The 24,145-nt window shown below is 40.2% G+C and overlaps 1 protein-coding gene across 1 annotated transcript in view; it reads right to left on the minus strand.

Annotated features, from left to right (window-relative positions):
* The window catches only part of plecb (plectin b), a 126,144-nt gene that overhangs the window by 24,310 nt on the left and 77,689 nt on the right, over window positions 1–24,145 (minus strand). The window contains exons 3-12 of the mRNA XM_054621526.1: window positions 11,778–11,839; window positions 9,347–9,361; window positions 8,483–8,572; window positions 6,958–7,035; window positions 6,779–6,871; window positions 5,319–5,485; window positions 2,475–2,590; window positions 2,256–2,359; window positions 905–1,024; window positions 59–154 (exon numbers count right to left, since the gene is read on the minus strand). Of these exons, the coding sequence (XP_054477501.1) occupies window positions 59–154; window positions 905–1,024; window positions 2,256–2,359; window positions 2,475–2,590; window positions 5,319–5,485; window positions 6,779–6,871; window positions 6,958–7,035; window positions 8,483–8,572; window positions 9,347–9,361; window positions 11,778–11,839 (941 nt within the window). The remainder of the gene's footprint in view (window positions 1–58; window positions 155–904; window positions 1,025–2,255; window positions 2,360–2,474; window positions 2,591–5,318; window positions 5,486–6,778; window positions 6,872–6,957; window positions 7,036–8,482; window positions 8,573–9,346; window positions 9,362–11,777; window positions 11,840–24,145) is intronic.

The following is a 24,145-nucleotide window of genomic DNA, read 5'->3' on the forward strand; positions in this document are numbered from 1 at the left end:
CACAATAGAACAGAGCAACAATAAAACACAAAAGGATAGAAAATCAGGGTTAGCTTGCCTCAAAGGACTGGTAGATGTGCTTGGACCGGCTCTTGTCGGTCTCTTTCACGGGCAGCTCTGTCTCTTTGAACTTCAAGAACTGGCGCCAAAGAAGCTAAAGACAAAAAATACACAAAAAGTTTACATTAGTATTATATATCGTCATTTGATTCATGTCTTGAATGACATAATGTTTTGCTCATTGAAATGAATTTAAAAAATAGCATAAGCACATTAACACATCACGCTACAATTCTACACAATGGGGTGCTGTCCTCCGTTTGTTCATTCCCATGACTGGTTAAATTAAATTGAGTTGGATTTATATAATGACTCAAAAAAACCTGCCTGTCTGCATTACCTACGAAAAACGTTACGGGCTCTCTAAACAAACATATCTGCTTTGAAAAAGCACAGCTAAACCGCTACTTTAGATGATGTTGTGTTGCTGATAATTTGACTTTAAAGAGAATTAGGAAAATTACTAAAGTCACGCTACGCTTTTGTTCTGCAGCGCCGACAGGGAGTGGCACAGTCATGCTTCTCAGGATTAGGTTCAGCATTATCTGTCTTTTGGCTGCATATTCTCAGCACAGACACTGCCCCACCTACATACAACAATGTCTGGGAATACAGTAACTTCCATCTGCCCAAAGTTAGACATAATGTAAGCGTGTCCTTTGATCTAACAATGGAAACCTCTTTTTCATAATACTTTAATTATTAAGACATGCACTCTGTTTTAATTGTTTATTATGAGTAACATAAAATACTAAGATATTTGAGCTCTTCACTGCTGCTCAATTGCAAGCACAACAAAGACAAATCTCTGACAGAGAGGCATAATATTAGGATATCATCTAACCTCTATCTCCTCATAGCTGGCAGGGAACTTCCTCTCCTCGAAGACCATGACATGGTGGCGGATCCACTGGAGCAGAAGAGTCACCAGCTCGTAGTACTCCTGCCAGCGTAGCTCCAGCTCCTGCAGCCAGCACAGCAGAAAAGACAGTCAGGAGTTTAACAACAACAACAGACAGGAGGGCACTTATTCTCCAGCGTCGCCCATGTTTCGATCGCTTGCACACCAAGCTTAACTCAATTAGGTACCAAACAATCCAGGTCTTGTGTGAGTTGAGCAGGGGGGGATGGAGGGGGCAGAGGTGGAGGAGAAAGTGGAGGGGGAGGAAGACAATGGTGGCAGACAGTAGCAGGAAAGTTTAATTTAAAGAAGCCTTGTGTTCCTAAAACTGAAGAGTTTATGTATTTCAATGTGTGGAATGGTTTGGATATAGAACTCAAGCAAAGTCCAAATATTAATCAACTCAAGAACACGTACAAAATATATATTTTAATAGGTATAGGGATGAGGAAGGGTTGGTTGAATGAATGTGATGTAATTGTGTTAGTTATATCTGATTGCCAATGGGTGGATATTCAGGTTAAACATAATGGCTGTGGGGTAGTTGTTTAAGAATTGTGTATATGATAAATCATTGTTTGAGTTATGGAGAAGGGGTAAGATCTTATAAGCGTAAACATTTTCCTACTCCTTTTTCAGACATGTGATATTTATTTTCATTGTTGATTTATATTGTTTATGAGAATTTATGTTTTTAGAGTTTGCTATATATTTACTTCTGCTTCTTGCTTCTTTATGTTCGAAATAGCAAAGAAAAACAAAAAACTAATTAATAAATATTTCTCTGGTTCTCCCAGAGTAATTGGATGCTGTCAGATGCAATATCATTATTCACCTTGACTTATCAAATTTAAATTGGGACTTGGTTTGAGATACAACAGGACATTAATTGCCCCAGCAGCATACCATTAGTCCAATGAGTGTATAAACTACTATATAGTATGTTTTATGTGAACAGATGATGCGTGTCGATAAATATAAGCTTATGCCCTTTGGCTTTTGCAGTGTAAACACCCGAGGTTGCAAATTTCCTGTGATACTTGGTTTCACAAGACTTCTATTTGTCTTTGAAAGCCTGAAAGCATCGCTAAACGCTGCAAAAAAAAGAAAGCTAATTTATAAGAAGTCACAAGCCCTTTCAGGTTTGAATAAATCTGATCAAGCATTCAATCCGATCCAATTAGAGCAAATTTTTGTGTTACCCTGAAGAACATTTATCTAATAAGCTTTCATTCATTTCTTTTTTTAGTTACACTTCAACCAAGATTCATGTTATGAAACAAGTTCTGCTCACGTTAGCTCTGGCGCCATCATGTGCATCAACCCGAGGCATGGCATCATACAGGGATGATACATAAGTGATGATGGACTTCTCATCAGGGTGTTGGACATCGACATCTGTAAGGACATCTCATTGTTTAATGACGCAAATTAAAACAGTCAGTAACTAAAAATAAGGCAGCATAACGCACCAAATAAATACAAGATTCAATCGCCTTCCGGCCAGTCTTACCCTCAGGGTCCAGTAGGCGGGTCACTCCCAGGTCGCTCTCTGCCACATTGAAGGCCTGTTCCAGGTTCTCCATGTTGGTCTGTCGGTACACTTTGCCCATGTCGATGAGTCTTGGACTGGGGGAACACAAACGCGGACAATTAATCACCAGGTGATAAGTCAGGGCTGTCTAGTTAAACGTTTCATGAGAGTTTAATAGTATGACCGACTACAATCTGCAGTGTAAGGACATACATTTTGAGTCTCAATAACACTGCCCTGACACATTTGATAGCAATGTATGAGAGCAACTGTAAAGCTGCCATTAAAAAGTTAAGCGCCATTGGTGGCTTCTATGCGCACATGTTGGGTTATATTTTCAGCCTCGAAAATCCAGAGTTAAAACTTGGGAAGTGGCATAGAAGCAAGGGCTAGATGCCATGAACATCAAAATGAATACAGAATTAATGAAGTCTGTACGAGTTGGCTCACTTGTAAGCGATGGATGTGTTTTTTTAAGACCTTCTGCCAATGGCTACCTCTCACCTGTCCCACTCTCTGACAGACCTGTATGAGCAACTGCCTTTTTGTCCTCTGGGTGTTTGACTCTCCCTGGCAGATGTCAGAGCATCCATAGCTGGAATGTAACTTATAGGGCAGCTAACTTAAACGAAGCCAACACATTTTAAGTAGAAAGCAACCCTCTACTTGCCTCCCAGGACATCAAAAAAAGATAACGTCTTCAGAGTGCAGAGCAGCATGATTGAATGCATCACATAACCTTATCTATCACGCATGCATACTTGACTATTACAGAACTTCTAATCATTTCAGTTTTAAATGCATTACCAAATCCACAAATTCAAAAGTGCAATGCATATCCCTGCAGTACTGATTCTGATATTTAGTTATCAAATCCAATATGTGCAATAAGTAACAGATGGAGCAGGTTCATACAGCTCTCTGATGCGTAGAGTGGACGCCTCCACCTGGCGGATTTCTCGCAAAGAGTACTGCTGTGCTGGCCTAGAGGAGCCGGTCATTCTCTGTCCCTCTCTTTCATTAAAGCTACGGGACCTGCATCTGTGGCACAGTTCGTCACCGCTGGAGCGGGCCCCCGAGCTCTGGGAACCTTGCCCTGAGTCCCAGGAGGATCCCTCTGATGGGATGTCCTCACACAACATGACAACCCGGTCGTCCACATTGCTGACAGATCCTGACATGATGCCAGTGAAGCCGATGCTTCCCTTCTTCTTCTTAGATTTCTTCCTTATACTGAGCATCTTAAAAATCTGCAGGAGGGCCCTCGTCCAGTGAGAATAAAATAGTTTTTTCTTTAGTTGTTTGGCCTTACAGCTTTACAAATCTTTCGGTGGCTGGATGCCTGCTTGTAAATTAATCCAATGCATTGTCTCAGGTGTCCATCATCATGTGGAGATCCTTTTAATCCTTCTGCAGGGTTGCTGAGATGAAAAAAGCCTCCTAGTGGTACAGCCAAGTCACTGCTTTTTTCCACATGACAACTAATTCGCCTGTTGTGGCATTGTGACTTAATTAGTAACCCTTCACACACCTACATAAACCCCGGAAAAGTCTCTGCATGAACGCACACTCTGCACCAGGATGCCCTGAACTGTGCCTACACACGAAGCAACGCCACAGTTTTCATGTAGCAGCCACAGAGCGCCACAGTTACGCCCACACACCACACCCCTGGCCGTTATGAAAGGCGGCACTAATCCAGCCTCTGGTGTCTCCAAAAAAGAGAGAAGAAAAAAGGTTTCAGGTGCACGCTCCAGTTTAAGGGAACTTGCCCCTGCAGGCATCACTTTCTTTCAACGCATAATGGCTCTAATGTGCCTCGGCGTTTAACTTTCTCTCATCTAATACCACTTTGCTCTCTGGACTCTTCTGCACGAATCCCTTTGTTGAAACATCTAAAAAGAAACCAACCAATGGCAAATTGCATTCACAAAATCTTCCTGAGAAACAAACGCGCATTCATTTCCCAGGATGCTACCACACAAAGCGATCCTTAACCACTAATTCTATGATAAAGACACACAACAACTTTAGGGGAATTAGCATATTTGGTAGTCAACAGCAAGGACTTCAGTTTCTTTCTTTTTAATACCTAGGTTTGCAAACAATCTAATAAGCTAATAATGTTTAATAGAGAATGAGAGTTATGATCTTAAGTTGGTAGAGTATTACTCACAGCCAACGCCTGCTAGTGTTATTCCTAGCCTAGGGCCCTGAAATGTTCATGGAGAGCCATTAATAGAGCATTTATTAAAGCAGCAGTACTGTCAGGAACAGTAAGTAGAAAAAAAGGTCAACAGAAGATGTTTTAAAAGGTAAAGTAAAGCAAAAACATGCAAAAATATGGAGTCTCTCCACACTACTAATTCATTTTCCCTTAAATAAAAAAATATATAATGCCATTAAAATCATGTCTAAAATGATTAAGACTAAAACAGACACATACTCAATGTCAATACTCAGAGTGGGATTTAATCACAGAGCATGTTGAATCTGGCATTGTGAATTGTAATTTGACTTTAAAAATGTTGGCAAAGATCCCACTCCTGGTCCAGTGCACTCAATATATTAAGTTAAACTCATGGATAGTGACGTGTCATGACAAGACCCAGCACCTCTTGTCCTATTACAGAGGTGCTGCATGTTTTAAACTTGGTTTTATTTGACATTGTACCGATTTTTTTTGATGTGTCTTTATATCTTTACGTACTCTCCAAAATGATTCAGATGCTAGTGTAATGATTCACATTCTCTCGCTGCTGTTTACATTGCTGTCATCATTTTACAATCCCACAATTAATCAGCAATAAATGGCCCACTCACTGGTGCTTGTGTATGACGGCGTTGAAGAGCTTGCCGTCCCTCCAGCTGGTGGTGAAGTTATCACAGCGGATTCCCTGGTAGCCATCCGTCATCCTCTGGGACCAGAGGAGCAGCTTCTCCTTGGCCGTCATGTCTTCTGACTGGCCGCCGATCTGGATATCTGAGATCTGAAACAATGTAAATACATACATATATAAATATACTGCTAGAAAATGTGAGCAGTGAGTTAATATCCCATATTCAAGAAATGTGGAAGAGATAAGTCATTAGTGGAAACCATAAGATGTAATTTGAACTTAATCACCAGACACCCATAGTTAACTTTAAATAAAATGTTGATATCGACACAGTCTCAATTAACACCTTTTATCATTCCCTGACTTAATGTCCTTCCAGGTTGCAGCATCCAGATAAGTTTTAATTTGGAGGATTTGGGGTGAGAAAAGAGGATTCGTAGGCTTGTGTGTAAATACCAATTTGTAAGTGCCATTTAAATTATCCTCCTGTCACACCTGCAAAGCCTGCAAATCTGCAATCATTTTTAAAAGAGGAGTAATTGAAAAAAAAAGTGATGTCACCATTCTGGGAGATTTGATTTTACCTACCACTCATCTCGATGGTTTGATGATGTAGGTAGGTCCTAGAGTAACTATTTAAACATAGAGCTTTTATGCACTTATTTACTTCAGAGCGTACAAAATCTTATTTTCTCTGTAAATTAAGTTAATTGAGGACAATCAAATTGTGAGATTTAACTTTAACTACATTACATGATAAGACTGGAATTTTCCTCTCCCCTCTGATCTCTATGACTCACCAGCTGCCACGACCCAGCTTTGTCCCTCCCTGTTATATAAAAGTATAAAGCCTCATTATGTGTATCTACAGGGCACACTGACACCTTCACCAGATCACCACCCTCACCACCAATGTCTCCTTTATTTCCCATGCTCTGCTTTTTGCAACGTGAACCTGATCCATTTGATATTCTAAGGTGTGGCTCTGCCAGTTAGGCTCGGGCCCAGGGATTTCTGCCTGGCAGCTCTTTGGCATTCAGGGGAACGTCAGGAAAAGGGCTGGGTATATACGGGATGTGGTCGGGAGGGTAGCATGACAACAAGCTGTACACTCGGCATGACACACCCTCCCCTTGGGAGTCAGGGTGAGAGTGACTCATACGTACACACCCTGACGGTGTTTAATTTCCTTTTGTTGTTCATAAATCAGCCAAAGCACACCAAACAAGTGGTGGCAGTGTTTATATGTAACTGTAATTGCTTCTAGAAATATGGTTAGATTTATTCGTTTGATTTAGTTTGATTATAAAATGTCTTTTTTTGAGAGGGATTTGGAGAGCAGAATCCATTCTGATTGGTCCCAGGAAACAGCAGGTGTAGATCCCAGAGACAGAGGTATGGAGCGATAACATAATGAAACACAACACTGACAGATGCGGAGACCTGGAAGTGGAGGATGATGGTCCATATTAACCCCAGGGTGAGCTTGGGGTTTCCATCCGCTATGTCATCGTTTCTGATGTTAACCAGCTTGACCTGAGAAGACAAAATGCAGGGTGTTTATATTTATCAGGGTGTTTTATGACAGGGGAAGGTTCAAGGTATCATCTTATGCCTCGTACCTGTCGGTGTCTGAGGAAGTCCAGTGCTATCTGTACATTCTGTAGTTTGTGGAATCGCATGCGGCCCTTCTCTCTTGGCTGAAGAGGAGGGAAAAAAAGAGATAAAGAGATGGTTGGTTACATGATTGACACTAGACTGTCAGAGATGATCCTTTTGGTATACTCATGGTGAAGGAGAACAATAATCATTCAACCACAACAGAGAAATGAAGGGAAAGAAAAACAGAAAATCATATGGAAAGACATTTAACAGAAAGAATAAATGAAGTCATAACTGGTAAATCCAGGATATTTTTCTAGGATTTCATGTGAGTAATTATTTTGATTCAGTCCTGTTGTTCACCACCATCCCACACTTGGATGTTTATATGTTGGAAATAAAACACTTTTTTAGAATACATAATACAGCAGGAAAATAAGCAAGGCTAAGACACTGAGACAAAGTTTTGTATTATTTAAATCAACTGACAGCAAGCTAAGAAGAGCTCATGATGCATAATCCTCAGTTTGTCCTTAGAAATTCAAATGTAAATCAGGAAAGTAAAGCTGACCAAAGAAAAAAGTTCCTGCCAAGTTAATTAATATAAATGTCAGCAGCGATTATTGATAACTTAATATTTTAGTTAAAATCCAGCAGCCAAATGCTTCAAGCAAGCATGTCAATGAATGAAAAGAAAAAGGCAACAAAACATCGCAATGGAGGTCTGGATACCATGCACAGCTAACTCACTGAGAAAGCGCAGATGAATAATAATATTGATGATAATAATAATATTAAAATAAAAAATAGGATGTTTTCTTTAAGTTATCAACCCACTCACCAACCGAACGCTCCTGACCACGTCTCTCTCCCTCGACTAGCCCCAGCAAGAGCCGTGCAAAGAGAGGAGGCAAAGGCCAGACGGCAAAGATCAGCACACACAGATGGAGGTAAGAGGAAAAGTATGAGTATGAGGAGGAGGAGTAGAGAAGGAGAACCGTAAGTCAGATAGAAGTATATTACACACACACACACACACACACACACACACAGGCCAAAGTGGGGTTAATGTGTCAAGGCTATGGATGCGTTCAGAAGATGAGCAGAGCTGGTGGAGGGAGCGGTGAACTACAGCAGCAGAGCAGCTTCTGTACAGATCTGGTGTGTAAGCCTTAGGATTCTAGTTGAAGACATGGAACGACTAAAGGGTGTATGAGAAGTAACATTTTAATTAAATTAGATAGATAGTTGGGAAAGAGAGAGAGCAATCGCAGACTCAAGAGCCGTCGGAGTGAGTAAATAAGTCTTTGTTTAGAGAAGTTCAGCTCCGGTTAAGCTTCTGGCTGACAACGTGGCTGCGACTGGTTACAACTTGTTGCCGCAGGGATGATATTCCAGGTCGACTGAATACAAGCACTCCTTGTGTAATTAGTCTGATTTGGTTTTGTTTTGGAGGACAGCTGAGAGGTTAAAGATGCAGGTTGGTTTTCAGCCATTTGTTGCCCCTCACCCAGGTCAGAAATCAGACATCGTGGCTATACTCACAAGTGTTTCTCCAGAGAGGACCTCCAACAGGGAGATCAGGTTATGTCCATCTCGAAGGTCTTCATACAGATCCGTCACGTGACGCTGTGTCTGCCAGGACGAAGGGGAGAGAGGATGTTAGAAGGATACAAGAGGCAAGCAACATGAATTACACCAACAACCCCATATTATATACAGGGACAGCTATTCAGGACTAACAGCTGGTACATTTGTTTTAGTGACTGAAGCAGAACACAAATCAGTATTTCTGTATTCATTTCTTTTTAGATTGCATTCAATCAAATCACAATACTGGTTTCTTTTTACAAATGTTGTTGCCGATGCCCACAATGGTCTCAGAGGCTTTTTAATAAAATGAATGGCAACAACATACGCTGCAGTTCAGCTGTAATAGAAGTGCTTTATACTGATTTGTAAACTGCTGCGTGTGTTATATATGTGCACAGTGCTCAGAGCGTTCTCTCCACTGGTACAACTCTACACAGGCCAGGAATGCATCGCCTTGAGCAGCCAAGCCTGTCTCCAGCTCCAAATATCAGCTGTCATCCCTGAAGAGTGATAGATGGGACCATATAAAAGCCAGAGCAGTGGGTTAAAAAAAAAATTGAGAAACCCCCCCCCCCCAAAAAAAAAACATGAATCTTATGGATTTCAATCCATCACCAGTCAGAAGTGCAGTCCCTGGTTATAAAAGTGAGGTGTGGTGTACTTGCAACCAGACAGGGAGGGAAGATGTTGTGGTGATGCCAGAAAAGAAAAGATTGGATAGGGGGTGAAAAAGAATTGAGGGAGGTCTCCATGCAAAGTCATCCCCATGAACAGACACATTTAGTAGAGTCCCTGCTGGAACGTGCCAGTACCTACCTCTGCCCTCCGATGCTGGGTGTAGAAGGAGGAAAGATGGAGGAATGAGGACAGATTGATGAGCAATGGAGAAACAGAGAGAACGGAAAGAAAGAAGAGAGAAGAGCAGGAATAAATTACAATGAAATGAAGAGCAATCATTTGGATGATGTAGACGATCGACACGATGGCATACGGGACAGAAAGATGAAACACAGAGTAGTTAAAATTCAGTTGTGTTTTATGGCAAACGGTGAATCTGTTATCTTAATGCTCTGGCTGATGTGGGTGAAAGAGGCCTCCGCCCTCGAATGGAATGTAAGAACATCTCCCTTGCAAGTTACAACAGTGGCTCATTTTATGTAGGCAAGAGTTTCAACACAGTTCTCCAAACCTTAGATATGCTCCTCCCTTCTGGAAGAGCGGAGATGAACACATCTGGATCTGAGTGTAGTGAAGGCTGTCACCACTAGGGTTCACTGTCTGCACATTTAAAACATTCTCACGAGGCTATGTTTTGTGGTTTGATCAACTTGCATAGAGTTCTCTACTCAAGAACCAGCTTTCATCGCCCCTCAATTACTTCAAACTCTGCTCCATGTGATCCACCACACTGTTGCAGCTGAAAGGTAGGTGTTATGCTACAAATTGCCCTCTCAGACGCAAAATAAGCTGCTCTGTGAACCTGTCAAGGTGAAAATCATCCTGGTCCCTCCACATGGAAACAAACGCTTAACATGCTTCGGGTTTAACGTAATGTTTTCGACATCTTGCACAATTCCTCTCAAGTCTCAAGGAGGTCCTTTCAATAATAGTAAGGTATACTATGAAATAAATCTTTAACAATTGTAGTTTTTATTTGAATCAAATGTAGGATTAAGCTAGAAGCAGATTTTTGCCCTGCAGCTGGTGTGACATTCTACATTATAAAAAGATTTACAGCACTGGGGAAACCACTCAGTGGCCCTTCACAGCTTTTCATGGCCGCACTCTGCCTCTATTCTTCCCTTGTCAAGCCAAGCATTAAGACATTAAATCAGTTTAACATCAGTTTAACATTAGAGGAGTGCCTTTTTCTCCACTGACGTTTTCAGTAGCTGAATGTAGGTGAAGATGATGATCATTTTCTTGTTATTTGTTGCTCTTCTTCAGTTGAAAGTTACATTTTTCATACAAAATATTGATGTGCAATCCTTCAATCTTTTGAGAACAAAACAACCTTGTGCTTATGTTATACGATTGGTTCTCAAACCGTACCATATGGATGTGAAAACTTGTAATCTATGCCACTTCCCATGCATCAACATCAGTTTAGGCCGTGCATGAACGCAGGTAAACACCCAGACCCAGGAGTCTGTGCAGCACATGTGGTACCGTTGGCCTTAACCACCGTGGGCTCCGGGCCAAGACCAGAATTTGTCTTTTCAGCGGGAGCTAATTGAGTCCAGATGCCTGTGACTCACCCTCTGAAATTCACAGTGATAACTTAAGAGGAACAAGAGGAACTTCAGAATGTTCTCATACTGTGGTAGCAGAATATTGCAACGCACATTCATAAAAGTAAAACGCTGTCTTTGTGCTTATTTTTTCCCTCTTGTTCCATTTAAAAAAAAAAAATGAATGGCTCTATGTCTGTGGAGTGAATGTTCAAATTATGTGGAAGCATTATGGCTGTTGATGAATTGCTGCCAATAGGAGTTTCCAGAAGAAAAGTGGCACAAGCAGGGCTATTTTTACTGCTCTGTAGGAGAGGTGTTGTGTTACGGGGGCACATTTTTCACTTATAATGAGGAACTCCAGAGTGAGGAGTTTGGCCCCATCCTGAGCGTGATGCATCGGAGGGCTTTCAGGTCGTAGCTTGAGAACAGAGCGTGATGTAGGCGAGGGTGGACGAGTGCTGACGGATGCTTTCTCCCAGCTGCTGAAGGACTGGATTCTGGTTAGCTTCCCCCGTCACGGTGCAATGTTAAAGACAAAGTGTGACAGAATAACTGCCAAGCTAATGGTCCCCTTATACTTAAACTGAAATGGTCTCATAAAAAGGACATTATCCCACGTGATTACTGTTTTTAACGCCCATAATTATGCAGAGAAAAAATAAAGAATGCATCAAAACTCTTGCCAAAATAAAAATAAAGAATCCCAAACTAGTTGCACCTGTAATTAAAGGACATGGATTTCATTCTAAATGTAGAGCTCACTAACCTGTCAACATCTGAATTGCAAAATGTTGTTGTTATGTAAGAAAGCAATCAACCACATGTTGGTGTGGTTCAGAGAAAGTAGCATGTGTGGGCAATTCTGGTGAAACTTTGGTGGCATTTGTTTTGCAACACTGTTCCTTGTGCATGTGAAAATGAACATAGAACATGACATTGTAGGCGTGTCTGAGCTTTAATGTACCTTTAGGGTATAGAATAAGAAACAGTTAAAGACAAGGACGGGTGCTTACCTTAATCAGGTGCTTGTTGACCCATTTTGTGAAGGTCTTTTTCTGTACTCGATCTCGTTCATCTGCAAAACAGAGACGCCACAGTTAATTATCAGACAAGTGCAAAAAGGAAAAAATTCGACATGATTATTGTGAATGTAGCCTAAACGTTTAATAACATGTGCTGTAGCTTTGTGATAATGGATGTATAGCGGTTTGAATCTCCATTTATTTGGCATGAAAGCAGCAAAGAAAAGAGGAAATCCCCAAAATACCAGACTTGTTTCATATCTCTAAGACAAACAGATTCATCACCAGGTTAAAAAAATGCCTCCTGACTATGCACGCCTGCATGTGAGTCAGACCGCATCAGATGACAGGCATTGTCGGCAGATGCTCTCCTATTGTCTGGGACACTTTGTATATGCAGGGTCACATTTGACACCGCTGCCAGCTGTGCTCTTTGACACAAACATTCATTAACGGATTCCATCATAAAGGCCAGATGTGTTAAGATACTCTGCATGATTACAACAAGACACGGCATAACTATTAGAGAGTGCAATTTTCCAACAAGAAACAACAGGATCATGGCAAGGAGTTCGCCCACTGAGACAACAAACCTGCGTACACCCAATTCCTATTGGAGTTCAGGCAAAACCCACAAGGTGTGGCGGCGCTGCAATGTTTATTATGAACACAGCGAATGGATCGGGTCTGTTTTCAGCCATGTGAAGCAACTTGATCTTTACTGAACAGTTTTCGATTTTACAGGATGAGAAGTGGCGCTTTGAAATCTGAAGGTGCCAATCAGGCATATTTAGGAACTTTTTCCATTAATTTCTTTTGTTGAAAAATCCACCTTCACTGACTCACACAGCATATAATTCCATCAACATTAAGCAAGAATGAACTACGGACACCGACTTAAAGTCCTTTGTCTTATCAGTTTAAAGGTAGTGATGTAAAAGTCCAACCATACAGCGACACACCCAGCAATGAAAAGCAAAGTGCTGTGATTCAACATTAAAACAATATAGGCGCCCAGAGTCTGCATTTGTTTTCTCAGGAGGGTGTCAGCATGACTTCCACAAGTGTGTTATGGAACTACGTTTCCATGGAAACCTTGTATAGACACCACAGACCTTTAACCACCTCATTTATCATTCAAGCCAATGGGGGCCTGAGTTTATAACTAAGTGAGCTCCGTGGTTCTACCTCCTGACAAAGTGGAAGAGTGACGATTTGGTGAAAGAATCACATGGAGGCTGCTGTAGAGAAAGCAGTTTCCCACAGGAGTTGCACCTTGACCTGTCGGGTCTCTGCATTCTGTTCACATCACGTTACGTAATCCTGTTTTAACTGCTCTTTGTGGACTCATTGCTCTTTATAAGTGAAGAGTATGCAAGTGGATGGGGGCTGAGAGAACTTCAAGGATCAAATGTCACCAGACACAAACAGGTTTCCGTGAGGTGTGGAGTTTACAGCCCAAAACAGCGTAAAGGTGAATAGCAGTGGTGGAAAGTCGATTACTTAAATTCTCTACTCAGCTTAGTTGCCTTGCAGATGAAGATTGTACACGCAAAACATACTATACAATAAACGTATAAAGGCACAATCTAATCTTATCAATGGAATAAACCAACAGTCTTGTTAAAATTGGCTCCACCTTAACCCAATATTTACTCATTATGCATTAGTAATAATAATGTAGTTAACCACAGTAGAAAACAAGTTTATTTTCCCCGTGTGATGAGTACTGTAGGTACATTTAGGGGATATTACCTATCTACAACTTTTACTTGAATATGAGTATTTTTAATTGTTGTTTTAATTCCTACTTTCACTTAAGAAACCAAATACTTTGTCCATCCCTGGTCAGTTGCTCTTAAGCCTGGGAATCACAATTGCAGAATCAAAAGTGCCTTCTATTCAATGTATGCCACTGCATGGTAAAACAGGGAATTCCTTTTTTAGGGGGGTAAAAAAAAAAGGAAGAAAATGTAGCACACCATTCATCCCGTCTACAGCACAAGTTAAGGGAAATGGACTGCAGCTGCAGTGACTCATTCACCCCGAAACACATGCATGCTACACAACAAAAGTTGTGAATGGGCTTTGCTGACCAATACGAAGTGAGGAAGCTGCTGATGCATTAGAAAAGGGGGAGTTTCCTCCTTTAAGTCACAGAGTGAAGAAACACTGGACACTACAGTCCAATCAGAACTGCATCTCTGCCATTTATCAATGTAAGATTTCTTTGACATTCAAACTTGCATACAGATGAGCTAACTGGTGTACAAAATCATACATAAAACAACACGCTAGCCAATCAAGCCCATCACATAAACCTATTCAAGCTCTAACAGACAAAAAAAGCATCAAATCTGAACATTGTCCAACGCTCCTTTCACTTCTTCGTGAAAAAACACTTAATTCTTGCAACTGCGTCTCACACAAATTGGAACAAATACATCAAGATCAAAACTTGCAATGGAGCCGTTTTCAGTCAACTGCCACCATACTGGTACCTTTCCTGCCGTCGGTAGCCTTCAGCATCCCCTGGTAATAGGAGTCATCTGAGGGCACCCTCTCTCTGCCCGTGTTGTCAAAAGTGAAATTACTGTACTTCTGCTGCTTAGAGTTCATTGTCACTGTCTGTCAGCACGCACAATATTAATCCTTCCCCCCCCTTGAGAGCAAACTTCTGCTTTTCTTGCTTCTATCTGTCCCTCTGGCCCTCGGTTCGTCCCGGAGTATGCAGTCCTGTGGCCAGTATCCACTCAGCACTTCACAAACCTATGATTTCTCTCCCCCTTCTTGCCTCTCAAACTCCTCACTCCCTCTTAGGGTTGGACTCTGCCTCTCTTTCTTTTTTTCTCTCTCTCTCTCTCTTTCTCTCTTTTTCTTCTCCCGCTCACTCTATCCCTTTCATAGCAAATGGTGCCTGCGGGCTACGAAGTCTGGGCCTGTCCCTGTGTGTGATGAGAGAGTGTGTATTTAGTGGGCGCTGGTGTGTGGAGGACATGGTAGGCAGGGCTCTGAACACACCCCTTCCTCCTGCAGCACGCCGTGCCTAGCTTAGGACGAGGTGTGGTAACCTAGCTGCATGGACTATCACTTAATCGCTCCGTTTGCGAAAGAAAACACACACACACACACACACACACACACACACACACACACACACACACACACACACACACACACACACACACACACACACACACACACACACACACACACACACACACACACACACACACACACAAGCTGAGTAATCCATCCTAAGGATTTATATTGCACTGATTAGAACATTAATGATTGATATACAATCTACTACCAGAAGTACCATAAAAGTTATATCAGTCAAATGCTCACATACACACACACATACATCCTCATAGTTAATCATTACTTACTCACAGCATTCCTCAGACATCTCACATTCAGAGTTACTCACTGTGACGATAAATTTAAAAAAAAAAGAGAAGAGATGGGGGATGACATATTTATGGGAAGGGCTGCTATGGATTCCAGACAGTGATGAATGACCACACCCTAAACATCACTGATTTACTGAGAGAGATAGAGCAGCTTGTAGCTCAGTGTTTGAGCATGCTTGTGAATGTGACTGTTCCAAGAATTCAACACACACGTCGAAGCATCTTTTGTTTCAATGCATTTCTCACTTCTTCATTGAGGCGCATGTAACAGTTCTGTTCGATATTTTTGCCCTTTGATGAAGTTTTGGTAACTCTAGCCGGAGCTCCTTTCTTTGGCTGTTCAGCCGCAGCCACCATTGTTTCCCAGCCTAACTACACATTTCCTGCTCTGTGGTGGCTAATCCTAACAAATTGGGAAACATCAGATGCATCACTTCCTGCTACCCAGAGGAGGAGGAGGAGGAGATGCAGGCAGGCAGTGTTTAGAACAGTAAAGGCAAAACAACAGGCATTACAGGAACGCTGTTTTTGGATCACACTGAATACAAAGTTAATTTTCGTAATAGATTAATCTGCAATGGAAAAAAGAGAAAAAAAACTTTGACTATTCAATCAGTCATGAGATCCAAATGTAGGCATTTTTTGGCAGTGTCATCAGCCAAATTACTGTTAAATTGTTAATCACGGACAAATGCTAAATGCTAAAATGTAGCACAGGTTGAGAAGAGGCATACCGTCAGTACAGGGAGTCAGTTATGCCAGATTATACACAGCAATGTCTGCGTAAATTTAGCTTATATAAGTAATTTTTAGCCACATTAAGCTACTGGTCATACTAGACCAAGAGCAGCACGGTGCATATTTATTACTTTTGTGAAAGGAAGATTGTGTTATTTCTCATTTCAAAACTCTTTCTTGCTGCAAAGTGTCTCTCTAGCACATAGTTCCTGTATGTATTCACAGTTTATCTGAGGAGTTTGGGGCTTAGTTACACAAAGTTCCTCCATAATGGTCCCCTATATGTCTTGTGCTGACAGCTGAGCTTGAGGGCAGGGTGTGCCCCCCTCTAGCACTAATAATACTATATCCCATTCCCCCTCCATCACATCATTTAATCAGGCATCTAAAACCACTTTTTCTTCAAGAGCGCTGGGGGCTGAACGTTACCTGTATGAACATGAAGGTGCTTCATGTGTCAGCGTAAGTGTGTCCTTGTGGGTGTGTGATTGACTCATTTCCAGCCACGTTAGCAGATTTCGGAGACACTCCTTTGTGGGTCCATACAGTGCCTAGGCAGGCTAAGGAATTAAGGAGTGGTATGTGGGTAGGCAATTAAAGGAAAGGAATCATACCGAACACACAATTTATTGTAGAACTTTCATTTATCCTCGCAGCCTTGTAACTAATTTGAATCAAATAGTTGTAGCATATCAGGCTTTAATGAATGAGAACAGCGAAAGGTCTATAAAGTTTTCATTAACGACATACAGCGTAGAATAAAATGTAATGTAATTAGATCTAACATAATACTAAATGTTTTCCAGGTTATCTGAGATGCAGAAGCAACAGTAGACGGTAACTGACAACTAAGTGACGTTCTGGCAGAGAAATTAGCACCGACACCTACTAAAGCTTTCTAAAGCTCATGGGAAACACTAGCAGGAGACGAACAGGAGAGAATGTAAAAAGTGTGGAACATCTTAGTCATGAGATCTTTCCACCTAAAAGGAGGCATATCATTAAGGTCTCAACATGCTTATTACACTGCTCCCTCATCTGGCTTCATCAAAACCAGATGGAACACTTTGGGCTTTTTATGTGAGCGGAGACAGCTTAGTAAAAGTAAGAGGAGAAAGTATTTTCTTTCTCAATGACAACTTTGAGGTTTGATTGTTTTTTTTCAATGATGGAAGTGACAGGGAAGTTTGGTTTCCCTCTGCCCACTCTGATACAAACTATCTATTTACATGCTTGCTGGTTTTCAAAGGAAGGTTGGGTTTTGGTAAATTGGGACTTCTAGCATTGATTTTATAAGTCTAAAGATAGCTTTCTTAATCTGTTTATAATTTTGGAAATGTCAGTTGGTTGTTCAGTCGGTAAACCACTTTGGCAAACTTCAGTCACCATTAATTGTCTGATACTTTGGTTTAATACCAGCAAAACTAAATACATTCCCGTAAGTCTCAGCTCTAATTTTTGTTGTCTAGCCAATGCTAAACGAATATGCTGAGCATGGCATACTCTGCAATACACCTCCTAAACATCAGCATGTTAGCATTATCTTTGTAATCATGTTAGCTCATATATTAGCATTTAACTCAAGGCACCACTGTGCATGAATGCAGACACACAGAGCCGCTAGCGTGGCTGTTACCAAACAAGATACTGTATCATTGTGAAAATGGTTTGGTATAATTACCATAAACAAATCTGACCACCAACATCATGGGTTGGTTCTATCCCAAAACCAGTGCTTGTGGTTCTGAAAACCACAGTCGCCATGAACTATTTTGGTGTTGCCATTTTTTGTTTTGTTTTGTGATCCTGTATAAAAGTAACTCACATGCATTTGTGACAATCTAATTTTTAATCAGTCATGTGTGCCTTTGACATATCTTGTTTCTTGCTATTACTGCAGCAAAAGTACAGTAGAAAAAGACACTATGGATCCGGCGAGCTAAAATCACTTAGCCTCAAGTCTGTCCTTTAGCATCAATCTGTTTAAATCAAACTACATACAACACACTATGTTGTTTGTAAATGATGTACAGTAGGCCTCTAATACCAACAAACACAGGGCTGAGCTTGCATCCATTTACTTCTAGCACTGAGGACTCCATTCTGAAACCAAGAAAACACATTACAGGACAAAAGAATTCTAAGAATATGTCATTATGGTTTTTGAAAGCGCTGAACCGCAGAGCAATTTCAAAGGTTTACACAGAGGGAGGATGGACAACACCTTTCACCGTAGAGGATGGAAAAAGCCACAGAAAGGATTTTCTTTACCTCTCTTCTTTTTTTGTCCATCCCTCCCTTTTATCTCCCAGTCTCTCATGGTCAATTCAGGTGAAAGTGCCAATATTTATTGCGATATCTGGCCACCACACCCCGTAGGGAAAGGAACGTTTTAAAACTAGGAGCAGCCTAAACACACCCTGGATGATCACCTCAGTTGTTCTATAAAAAGGAGGAGGAGGAGAAAAGGCAAGATAGCTAACACCTGACTGTATCAGATTTCTGCTGCACTTTGAATAATAAAAAAAAAAAGAAGCCAGGTGAGCAAAAAGAGATCTTTCGCAACACGACTGTCTTTTTAAAAGTGAGGATTCATAAAGATCAGAAGCAGTATTATCCAGGCTGTGATGCATATTGCATATTGCACAATAAATTGAAAACATTTTAAAGCCTGTTTATATTGTGGCATGAATGAATTGATTCTATTGAAAAACAGAAAAAGTCAAAAACAAAACATAGACTCTGTGGGGATTAACTGTCAAAAGTGGCTTTTTTTTTTTTTTTTGTCGAGCAAAGCTAATGAGCCATTACATAACATTTAATACATCAGGTAAAATGCATTTGTAATCATTTTCTTTAATGGGATGTGTGTCATAACTGTGCCATGATGTGTTATAAACCAGTTATAATCCACACGGATCTCCAGCCCGTCAGCATACTCCAGATAATGTTGTCAGAATTAGATCTAACAATGAAGCTGCAAACCCGGTTTAATTCAGACTTAACGGGCCTCTCGATCGGCCACAACAGCTGAGTTTTAAAATAGCTCAGCGCTGACCTTTGGAAGCCTCTGTGGAAAGACCCACATCTGGGATTGTGTCAGTTGCTAGTGTTTAAGTTGGTGAAATCTATTGCAACAGGGTAATGGGGGAAATAGCTGAGATGGCTGTTCTAGTGGCTCAGAGGAGAACGTTTAAAGCCGCATGTGTCTCCCTCTGCAGGTGAGAGCAACGCAGTTGAGCAGTTGTCACTTGGCTGGAAATGTAGATGTCAAATAACACATGAAAAAGGCAATTTATATTAATTTGCCAATATAAGTAAAATCTAATAAAAATTTGCATTATGTTTTTTTTATTATAGAACTAGTTGTAACAATTTTTTGCATTTAAGTTTACAAAGTAAGCAAACATTTACAGCAGTATTAGTGTTTTTTCTAGTCAAGTTCATATTTGGGATTCAATATTGGGGTTCATATTTATGTTCAGAGATGATACATAAATAGAAAATAGCCGTGACTGTGGGTTTGGATATGGTTATGTCCACCAACGTTCCTTGCCTTGTTTACTTCACCCCATAGGGAAATTTTCTTCCTCAATAAAAACACTAAATACACATGCCGTCTTTGTCGTATCCTGTTTGCATTCTGCTGTTCAGCCAATGACTATCACCACACTTCTTATCCTATTCCAAACAAGCTAGTAACCCAACTGGAGTAAACCCAAACTGGTAAACCTATATAGCCTCCTGAGAGACGCTGTAAAAAAAGTTACATTTGGCACTTTAAAAATGACAATTAAAAAATTCACAAAATTGTTGCAGATTTATTTTGCGTCAATTAATCAGTCGGCAGACTTTTCTATGGAAAAGTTGTGAATTATTACTTTAAATAAAAATTGAATGTTAAATAGTAAGTAATGCGTTACTTCCACCATTTATAAGAAGCACTAAGGAATATAAGACCTTATAATAAACTGAAAGGAGAATATTGTAGGTTCCCCTTTCCTCCTGTGTTTGATGAATGATTCATTATGACATGTGGTATTTTCATATTCCATTTTACCGTTGTAGATGTGGAAAAAAAGGGGGAACTTGAGCAGGTTTCTATGACAACAGCTACAAACATACAGAACCATGTGCGTAGTGGTAGCTATGACACACTCTTACTCAGGGCTGTATTTTTAGACAAAGGAGTCTCCCATAACTGACCATTTTGACGTTGAAAGGAAAACACCATCTTCCACCCGATACACTGCTCTCTCCCAATGGCAGAAGGCAACACATTGATCTCACCACTAGATGGCGCCCGAACACAACCACACCCAACCTCCTTCCCAGTATATTCTGCAACTATAAAGCTATGAACTAAGATAAAAAAAAGATCGGCAGATAAGAAGATTGACTACTATTTACAACAATAATGAATAGAAGGGAAAAAATTGCTTTCTCCCAATAACTTTGTAAGCTTTTGATGAATTTCTAACAACAAAATACAGTCCTTTTTGTTTTTTACAGAGGTTAAATATATATAGAAAAAATATAGGAAATAAGGAATAATATTAATTACTAAATCCTGTATCAAACTCAAACCACCCCCTTGATGCAAAACCTTCTTTAGAAAGAGATTTTTTTTTTCATAATTTTGTATTTAGTAAATCATGTTACACAACAGCAAAACAACAATTTGCTTTAAGAACGACTTTCTGATTAAAAAAGGAAGTAATCACTAACACACTGACGTCCTTAACTCTCTATAGATGGTAAGGAAGTGTATATCTTATTATGATCACTCATAATTGGACTGTTGGTTATTCAGAAGATGACTGCAATTGTTATCTAAATAAGTTATCTATAGAAACTTCCAGCCTATATATTACATTTCTTAGATAAAAGTTGACATTATCCTGGTGGGGAAGCTGCTTTTTATCTAGCTAACAAAGATAATTCTGACCACAACAACCATTTCATATCTATTTGAGTTACTCATTACAACCAGACACATGACACCTACTTCTATGTATTATCCTCAGACATGTTACCACAGCTCGGAGCCTGGCTTTAGGGAGAATGTTCCCGTAGGTATGTTGCCTCCCCCCATAATAACACAGGTGTGCCAAAGAGCTGTTGATGGTTGTAATATATGCATTGCGTGAGATATTTTAAACCAGCTGTTCGTGTTCAGAAAAGTAGTTCAACCCCTTTTTATAACTTATAGTGTACAGTGAGAGAGCACCCCCCTCAGGACTGAAATAAATAGAAAGCAGAGGGTGACCTCTCTATTTGTGTTTATGTGTGTACAAAAGTATATTAAATAACCCTTCACCTTTAATATATTAATTAGTTCGGTTATATTCTTTATTTATTTTCTTTCTGTCATCTTCTACAGCCTCTCCGGGTTCTGGCTTCCTCCCACATTCCAAAGACATGCAGCTAAGGTTCATTGAAGACTCTAAATTGCCCGTAGGTGTGGATGTGAGCGTGAATGGTTGTCTGTCTCTATATGTCAGCCCTGCGACAGACTGGCGACCTGTTCAGGGTGTACCCTGCCTTCGCCCATTGACAGCTGAGATCGGCTCCAGCACCCCTGCAACCCTTAACTGGATAAGCAGGTTACGGAAAATGGATGGATGAATGAATCTTCTACAGCTATAGAACAGACTGTCTGACTCAATTTGAGGACTTTACAAATGTTAAGGCTTTCGAGCTGCTGAGCAACTGGCGCAACAAGTACTACACATTCAATGATGAAATCCAAGGTAACTCAAAAACAACACGCACACACAAATATGGACTTAGTCTCTGAGCATCTAACCCCTTCATTCATTCATTACTCTTTCATAAAACCATGTGACTAGTGTAAAATATGAATAATATTTGTACAAATTAATCTTGAAATTAATGAAAAAATGGCATTAAAAAATGATAGCGATAATAATAATAATAATTATTATTATTAATATCTTTATTATTATTAATATCATTATTATTAGTAGTAGTGGTATAGCAAAATGTAAGAATGGAAAACAACTATACACTATATAATACAATAACTGAAATTCTAGGATACAAAAAAGTAGATTCACACAAAAACGTTTAACCCTGTCCGGTCTCCAAGTGTTTGGCTCTGATGGTAACAACCATGTGGTTTCACCACACTAAAAATACTACAGAACAACAAACTAGCTCCCTACATCCAGTCATTACCATATCTCTGGTCTCTCCACTCACCTGCACAACACATCTTACTGTACAAATATCTGCTTCTTTCTCCATATGAGACCATCTCATGCAGATAATTTCCTCGCTCACAGTCCCATAATTTGGCCATTATTGGGCACGACGCAAGATCACCGGTAGAACTCTGTGTTCCATAAACACTGTGCCAGCTGGAAACAGGAACCACATTCTAACAGATGAAAGCCAGAGAGTTGGCCCTGCCCACAGGTATTCAACATTAGTTTCACATTGCTCATGTTCTTTGCCCATACACAGGAAGCTTGTTGCTTATTCTTTCTTAATTATTTTCAGAGGTGAATTTTTTTCTAGCCAGGCCGGGGAATGAAACAACAGCAACATTGATGGATACTTGATAGACTCAATATTAACTATTATACATTCTGAACTGGACTCTTTTTTTGTACTGTATTAACCTCTAGTGAAATATCTATCTGCCATCTGTACCTGAATGTGTAATTTGTCCAGAGTCGGTGTTTATATTCCAGTTTTTGCATACACTGGCAGTAAAAACGGGAGTTTGCGTATGTGACAGGTTTAATGAAGCCCTGGAGCTACAGAGACAATTATCTACTGATAATATTATTAATAATAATTTCTCTCCACTGGGCTTTCTAGAACCAATCCAAAAACACACTCTCTTAGCTGCACAACTTTCATAAGGATATGATATGTTTAAATACAATAAACATAAACAATAAACCCTGACTGTGTTACGATCAACAAGACATGATTTTGTGTGCGGTCAAAGGAGCAGCACCTACTGTCGCCAGTCAACTTTAGCATGTGACAATTTACGACAGGGCACAGCTGAGCTCTTCCTAGGTCACATTTAAAATGGAAAGTGACCTGAATACGCTGTGATCTCTTCTTACAGGCAATGACCTCTGACCCAGGACCATACAGGATGCTCTATGATCTCCTCACATGTTGACCACAGTCACTCGCAGAGCGGCATTTTTGGAAGACCTCCTTGGAGTCTTTTTACAGCAAACATCATCCTGTTTGACCTGAAGTTAATATTAATCTGTTGTCAATAACAGGTTTTCAGTGCGATATGCAATATAACTGGATTCAAGAATTCCAAATTCAAGAGTTGAAAGGTTGTGTTAATAGGGTCTGGAATTTAATCAGTGGCATCATATCTTAGCAACCTCAGAATGGACGGAGCTGGAATTTGGATATTCAAAATTTTAATTTAAATATTAGCCAAACAAAAGAGGGTAGTATTCCAATATTGGCCATAATATCCTAATGCAATCATTGATAACAAAGGGATGGCTATCAATCATACAGAAATCTTTGACATCATCATATCAGTTCATTAATAATAGTTGACAAGCTGGTGCGCGCCACTGCTCTTCCTTTAAGCTTCAATCTTCAGGAAAGTGTGGAAGGAATAGTTTGACGTTTTATGGAATATGCTTATTTGTTTTCTTTCAGGGAGCTAGATAAGAAGATTGACACTATACTCCTCATCTATCATTCAATATAAAGATTTACTGCCTGTTAGCTTAGCTTAGTATAAAGACAGAGGGAAACAGCTAGCCTGGACACGTGCAGGACTATTTCTTGGCCAGGCACAGTTATTATCTCTGCACAGTCACAGCTGGTGGCAACCCCATGGGGTTAAAACTCAAGGAAAAACACTGTTCCCGGCCAATATCTTATTTCCTTTGGACAGAGCCGGGCTAGCTGTTTCACCCTGCTTCCAGTCCAATCTTTTCTCCTCCATCTCTAAGCAAATTTCTCAAATTGTTAAAACTATAACTTGAAATTCAGATAAGCGCATTATAGTTTTGTGCCATGCCAAAGTCAGAAATTTGGTTTTGTGACAGCATTAACTGAACAGTAAAGACAGATTGGTCATCAGGAGAAAGGGGCACTGGATAGAGGCCCAGTCTGAAAAAAAGTCATGAAAAATGCCTCAAGAAACTTTTAACATGTTGCTTCAATCAACCTTTGTTTATTTGA

This window comes from Anoplopoma fimbria, chromosome 20 (genome assembly GCF_027596085.1).
Source record: "Anoplopoma fimbria isolate UVic2021 breed Golden Eagle Sablefish chromosome 20, Afim_UVic_2022, whole genome shotgun sequence".
Taxonomy (NCBI): domain Eukaryota; kingdom Metazoa; phylum Chordata; class Actinopteri; order Perciformes; family Anoplopomatidae; genus Anoplopoma; species Anoplopoma fimbria.